Source organism: Austrofundulus limnaeus, unplaced genomic scaffold (assembly GCF_001266775.1).
Source record: "Austrofundulus limnaeus strain Quisiro unplaced genomic scaffold, Austrofundulus_limnaeus-1.0 Scaffold1011, whole genome shotgun sequence".
Lineage (NCBI taxonomy): Eukaryota > Metazoa > Chordata > Actinopteri > Cyprinodontiformes > Rivulidae > Austrofundulus > Austrofundulus limnaeus.
Genome location: NW_013953413.1, coordinates 84,363 through 91,832, shown reverse-complemented (window position 1 = coordinate 91,832; position 7,470 = coordinate 84,363). Strand labels below are relative to the sequence as shown.

Below are 7,470 nucleotides of genomic sequence, written 5' to 3'. Positions count from 1 at the left end.
AGATAAATGTCCTCTTATTTGTTATTTATTATGATCTTTGTGTTCTGTTTTATTTCTTACAGAAAATATTACGTTTACATGAATTTATCAAATTTGTCGTAAAGTCACATATATTTTTTCACAGCATGTTTTCAAATACTGTATGTAGGCTTAAGTTTTTCAGGTATGGATGTGCTCTTTTCATCAGGCCAGAACAGGCTCTCCCATGGGCCACTTATGGYCCACGACCCTTCAGTTGATGATCAGTGGTTCAGGGCATAAAAGTCWCTTTTTTTTATTTCTAAAGATGAAACAAACCGTTGCAAATCCAAACTGAAAATGACCATCTGATGTGAAATCAGCRGGATTATGTTGACTTTTCTCTAAAGTTAAAAATGTTTATTTTTGTTTTCATTATGTTTGTGTAAATAAATGTTTACCCTGAATGTTACTGAGCTGCTGCAGCCTGCAGAGGGCGCTGAAACACTTAAAATCAAGTCAACTTTGCAGCCAAGAATGTGTTGTTTTCTCCTGCAGAGGATAAATGGAACCCAGTGAATAAAAGTAGTTTTTGTTTTGTTTGTTTTGTTATGTTTGTTTGTTTGTTTGTGTTCAGATGGGTCCAGGTCTGGTGTTCCTGCGGTTCGCTCACAGTTTTCTGGGTCGSGGTGTGATCCTGCAGTGCCTGACGCCCGTGGAGCCCCTGCTTCAGTCCGTGACTCACACCATGTTCTACCAGACCAGCATCCCGCCTCCGGTTCCCAAATTCCTCCTGAAGGCCGAGAGCATCCAGGTGAGGTTTGGACCCGCCGCCCAGGGAGCCATGTTTCATTTACAGGTTCAACGTCTGATCAACATCKAAACAAATCAGATGTGAAACGTTCCAGAGTTAGACGAGAGCCCAGGATTTGCTTTGTTTGTTGTTGGAGTGTTGTTTTTGTTTTTTGTTTGTTTTGGTTTTAGTATTTTGTTCAGTTGTTTTGTTATAAACCCTCTCCTCCTCTCCTCTCAGTTTGAGCGTGACGTGATGATCTGGAACAACAAGAAGTACATCTCCAAGCCTCTGCTGGTGAAAGAGGACTCCACCATCCTGAAGCACCGGCGCTGGTACCAGCAGTTCTACAGCCAGAACAGCCCGCGGCTGCAGCACCAACGAGACACCCTGGACTTCTGAGGGACATCTGGATGTAACGTTTTTATCCTTTGAATAGCTTGAGTTATTATAATAACAACAACAACAACAACAGTGGTGGGCACCAGCCCGTTAAAGCACAAATCCGCTAATTGCGGACCTAAAAATTTCATTTGCGCTTTAGCGGTCTTACTAATTTTTATAATTCATAAGCAGATTTGCGCTTTCTAAAATTAAAATTCAGTACCGCTAATAACTAATTATCTACCAGTCATCATTATGTTGAACAGCAGAAGGTATGGCTGTCAATGAATCACAACACATGTGATCTATCTAACAGCACCCCTCCCAGATAAACACACTTATTGTGAAGGTATACATCCTGCTGACTGTTGCTTAGTCACGGTTCTCATTTCCCACAATGCTTTGTGTCTGCTTACGTAGCAGGAAGGCAACGGTAAAAACAGTTAACGTTTGTAATCCATACTAAAAAATTTTATGTATTGATTTATTTTACTTTACAATCGGAGCTCCTTTAAAAAAAGGTTTAAAAACTGGAGCTCAATACTTGATGTAATTGGTCGAAGCAATCCGCCAATGGGGTTAGTCTGACATCTAGTGGTCAACTGGAGCAACTACACAGAAAACTTTAAAATCCAAGCTCTTATTTTGAAGGGAAGATAGTTTCCTGTACTCTGTGCTTTCATTTCCCGTCACAAATCAAATCTGTCATGTACCCAGAATGCATCGCTTCAGTTTTCCAATAAACAGTTTTAAAATTACTTTATTGATGCTTCTTTAATGAAAAATCTACAACAAACTAAAGAAAAAGACAAAGAAGCAGCCGAACTAGCAATCCTAAACAATTTTTTAATTTTTACACCAGGAGCCAAAGTTCTGTTTCAGGAAATCACATCCCCAGCAATCGGCAGTTGTAATATTAAGGTTGTAATATTAAGCTGTACAAGGTACATATATTGTACATGAATTGTTGTACATGAATTGTTGTCAGCTAGTTAGTGTCAAATTGAACTTGCGCTTTAAAATTAGCTTCCGCTAGTTTTGCTATGGCATAAGCGCTTTTGAAGTTGCGGACCTAAACATTTTTCATAAGAGCTTTAGAAATTGCGGAGCTAATTTTTGGATTAGCGCTGGCCACCAATGAGTAATAATAATAATACTAATAATAATAATAATAATAATGATAATAATAATAATAATAATGTTACCTTATTAAAACGTCTAACTACCTGTCTGACCAGACTCATAAAAACATGACGTAAAATCAACCCAATAATGTGAAAACACCTGTTTGTTCTAAAACAAAATGAGTAAAACCATCAGAATGAGATGATTTATATATTCTGTAATAATCTGTAACCGTTAGCATCAGTTGCTCGCAGCAGGGTGGAGCCGTGTCTCGGCTGAATTTTTCAGGCCTTTTAGCTTGTTTTAGTCTGTTCGTAAATTGATGTTTTAGTTCTCYTGATTCCTTCTAAAGGTTTCCGCAGAAACACGGCAACTGTTGGATGACCGTGTTGAAATTTAAACAAACTAACAGCTAAACTTAGCAAATCGTAGCTACAATCAGAAATTTGCAAATTGTTGCTTAAATAATTAAACTTGCAAATCTGTTGCTAAAATAAATTTGGCTAAATGAGGGTTGACTAAATTCTCAAATTAGCTTATTAGCAGTTCCTAGTAGTTGAAATAATTGTAACTGTAGCTAAAATCTACAGTGGCTAAATGTTGCTGAAAGCTAAAATGAGCAGAACAGAAGCTAAAAACTTAAATTTGCAAAACCATATGTAACTAATAACAACTAGCAGCAAAACAAGCTAAATCATCTTCGAAAAACTTTAAACAAAACTTTAGCTAAAACCTTAAATAAAATTTTAAACTGTAGCTAAAAGCTAAAGCTACCTTAAATAATGCTAAAAGCTAAAATGAGCAAAACAGTTGCTAAAAACTCAAATTTGTGAAACTTTAAAAACAAGAAGCTGAAACGTTGCTAAAAGCTAAAGTTAGCAAAAMGTATATAAACAACTACCGTAAAGCTTATTCTTTTGTTTAAAAAAATTGTAAAACATTGGTTAAAAGTAGCAAAAATCTTAAATTAACAAAACAGTTGCTAAAAGCTACAATTAGCTAAATAGTAGCTATTTTTAAAACCAGATGATAAAAACATAACTAAGGTTTTTAAAAATTGACAACATGGTAGTTAAAGCTTAAATTTTCAAACCTGTAGCAAGAAGCTAAAATTAGCAAACAGGTATGTAAAAGCTAAAAATAACAGAACTGTATTTAAAATATTAATAAGTTGGTAAAAGATGTGATCTGCAAATTACCTAAAATCTACACTTAGCCTAGCTAAATGTTTGTTTTTGTTTCTGAGGTTTGTGTTGCAAAAATATTTATCTTGTGAAATAAATCAAGTTTGTTTAGTTATGATCTTCGGCAGGGAAAACTGGTCTTTTAGAGTTTTAGTTTGTTGCAYAAAGGGTGTTTGTGTGTTTTGTTGGGCTGCATGTGTGTGATTATTTTATTTATTTTGCTTTATTAGTGTTTCTCACAGAAGKTAAACCTTTTGAATGGTTTATTTTACCAGAGCCTGTTTGAGCCTTTTCATGTTTTATTTGAGGTTTTACTCCTAAATGATCACTTTTATTTATTGATTTTTAAAATCTTTTTAACTTTAATAAAAATAAATGGTATCATAGAGTATCAGTCTTATTTATAAAATCTTCCCTGTGTCTGTTTAAATGAACAATTGTGCCACTGTGGGTGTATGGAGTTGACGCAGTGTCCTGGCGTGTGGTCGTGCACCTCCAAAATGTTGTAACTCCACAAAGGCTGCACTCGCTGCACAACGTTCAGTTTATCTGTCAAGTTCTGCTCTCCTACTTAGATCATTTTCACAGGTTGTAAAGTGAACAACAACAACTACAACAATGTGAGCGCCAAGTTTAAACACCACCGCTGACGAGGGTGCGCACTGCGTGAGTACACAAAGCATGACTGTAACTGAGCCTTTCTACATGCTCTTTTGTTGTTAAAGCTTCAAGTCTTGACTGAACATCTTMAACATTTAAAGTCTTGAGCAGTCAAAATAAAAATAAAAAATTAAAATATCACTTTAAACAACTAAAAACAGAAAAAAGCTACCTAACCAGAATGTGAAAGTTGTAGAAAGCCAACTAAAAGTAGCAAAACAATCACTTCAAAATAAAAAACAGGATAGCTACAGCTGTTGTAAGTGAAACCGTAGAAAGATAGCTAGCTAAAGCTAACAGTAACAAAAGGCTAGCTAGTTAATAGGTTACTAGAATAATGTAAAAAGGCTTGCAAAAAGCTAATAAAGCCCTTTACAAGCTAAAAGTAACTGAGTAGTAAGGTTAAAGTAGTAAAAGGTTAGCTAAAATTAGCGTAACGGTAGCTTAAAAAAACAAGGATAGCTACAACAGTGAGTAGCCAAATGGAAAGATAAAAGTAACAACAGGTTAGCTACTTAATAGATAACTAGAATAAAGTTACATTTCTACAAAAGCTAATAAAGCCCTTAACAAGCTAAAAGTGCCAAAGAAGTAGCTGGTTAAAAGATTAATGTAATGAAAAACTAGCTAAAATTAGCAAAATTGTAACAAAAATTAACAAACAATGCCTAAAGCTAGTAGTACCAAAACAGTAGTAAAAACTTAAAAGGCTCTCTAAAAGCTAAAAGTAACAAAAGGCTAACTAGGTAAAAGCTAAAATTAGCAAAGAGCTAGCTACATTTGGCATAGCTGTAGTTATAAAATAAATGAAACAAGGACATCTAAAGCTAAAAGTAAAACAGTAGAAATCTAAAAGATAAGCTTAAAAATGGTGCTTACAAGCTAAAAGTTGAAAATACCTAGCTAAACGTCAAAAGTAGCAAAAAGATAGCTAGCTTGAAGTTAATGAAAAACTAAGTCAACAAAAGTTTTGTGATGTTTTCACTTTCGTCTGGCCTCTTTAAAAAAACAGCAAATATTTTAGCTCATCACTCCGTTCAGAAAAACTGTTGTCCAACAGGTATCTGCAGCAGGTAAGATATTCTTCACTACTTCTACACATGACCTGACAGCTCGTGACGTCATCTCTGTGTGGAAATGTGCGAGGCGTTTGTTGACGAGCCGATGAAGAAGATAATAAGCAGCTGTCAGCAGTGAGGAGCTAAAAAGAACAGCCTCTCCTCAGCCGAATCTCTTTATTACAACGTTTGTCTTTTATAAGCTTCTCGTCTCCACAGGTCATGTTTATTTAAAAACGTATTTCCATGAACGCTTCCTAACCCGACACGAGCTTTCAGTGCCTCTGACTTCAGTGTGTTAAACWGAGCAGTGCTTTGTTTGAAACAAAGTTTTTGTCAGGACGGAGCTGAATGTCCAGACATCCRGATGGTGATGATGAAGATCACGCCGAGGACACAGGCGGCAGCAGCAGGAGCCGATCAGKTGTTCCTCCGGTTGATTTGATTTGATTTGTTTATTTAACAGGAAAAGATTACTAAAAAAATCAAGCCTGACTCAGCATAATTGCTGTTTTACAGCAGGTTCCTGTTCTGCAGCACATAAAACACTCAGAATTACAGCATCACAATCACATMATCATTCTTCTTAAAGGGCTGTAGTTTTGAAATGGACTTTATGTTTTRAGGAATGTCATTCCATGCTTTAGTATAAACATAGAAGAAAGACCTCTGGCCGTAACACCCAGGTTGGCGGTGCTGGAAGTGACAGCAGTCATCTGGAGGGCCTCAGCTGCTGCTGGGATCAGGAGGCAGAGCCGACACCAGCCTCTGCTCAGGAATCACTTTGGTCCTGAACCGTTTGTACACGGGCCGACTCGCCTGCCACGCCCCTCTACACCTGCTCTGTTTTATGTCACAGCTGCAGCCATTTCTCTCATCGGCCACAAACCTTTTTATTTCCCACAGTTCTTCAGGTCCAAACCATGACAGTTATTGCTGCATTTATGAAACCATACGACAACATCTGCATTCCTTCCAAACTGTTACCTTCAGTCCGGAGTCACAGATGATGATGATGATGATGATGATGATGTCATAAAGCTACACTTCCTGTCCCATGGGACAGCTGGAGAGGATGCAGTCAAATTAAGATCACCTTTAACACCTAAAACCGGTTCTAAGTGGAGTTTCTCTGACTCAGCTGTTTGCAGATGATATAATCCTGATGATTAACCAAAAAACTGATTTATTACAAATTGTTTTTTTTAAATTATTATTTGATTTGTTCTCATGCTGCTGAGCTGGATCGTCACAAATTGAGGAAAAAATGAGAATCTTATGCTTTTTGTGACTTGAGTACTTTACAGTGTATCAAAGAACAAATTGGCAAAGCAGTAGCCAAAAACTAGTTAGCTAGAAGGTTGCTAAAAGCTAAAAAGAGCAAAACAGTAGCTAAAAACTCAAATTTGAAAAAAAAAATGTAAATACGTAAACTGAGCCAATCAAGCTAAGTTCTTATAAACGAAATCATAGCTAAGCATAATATTGAATCTGTAGATAATTACAATTACATAAAATATTGAATAAAACTAAAATTGGCAAAATAGCTTAAAAACTACTATTACCATAAATGTCGCTAAAAGCTAATTTAAGCAAAACATTAGTTACAAACAGAAATTTGCACAAGTATTGCWAAAAATGTCGGCAGAACACTGGAAAAAGTAGCTAAAGTAGCAAGCTAAAATTTCAAATCAACAAAACTTGCTGAAAGCTAAAATTATCGAAATTTTTGCTAAAAACTACAAATAGCTAAAAGCTAAAATTAACAAATTTTTAAACAAGACATAATTTGCTAAACGTTTTAATTAGTAAAACTGTACCTGAAGCTCAAAATGACCAAACCTAAGCAAAAAAAAATGAGCTCAACTGTTGCTAAAATCTAGTTTGAGCAAAAGAGTTGCTAAACATAGAAATTTGCAAAACTGTTGCTAAAAATGTTAGCTAAACTTTGGATTAAATTAGCTAAACTAGCTAAAATCTCAAATAAAAAAACAGTAGTCATGAGATAAAATTAGTGAAACTGCTTCAGTCACGTATTAAAAGAATGACAATCATAAACTATGACTCTTAATTAGGGCTGTGTATTGGCAAGAATTTGGCGATACGATACATATCATGACAGAGGGGTCACGATACGATATATCCCGATATATTGCGATACTATAAGCAAGGCGATATATCGCGATATTTTTGTCCAAAAATTCTATTAAATAAAAACCTCTTACTGGGGGAAAAAAAAAAAGAAAAATTCATTGTCTCAGAAAATTCTAATATTACGTAGACATACTTTTGATACATTTAGCTGTGT

At 35.6% G+C, this 7,470-nt stretch overlaps 1 protein-coding gene across 1 annotated transcript; it reads left to right on the top strand.

The window, feature by feature from the left end:
- Positions 1–595: 595 nt before the first annotated feature.
- On the top strand, positions 596–1,257 carry LOC106533739 (cholesterol desaturase daf-36; the record flags this gene model as incomplete). The annotated part of the gene is given in 2 exon segments (XM_014030169.1): positions 596–772; positions 992–1,257. Coding segments are annotated over 2 exon segments (339 nt in total), but the record flags the coding sequence as incomplete, so codon positions are not given.
- Between the last annotated feature and the right edge of the window lie 6,213 nt (positions 1,258–7,470).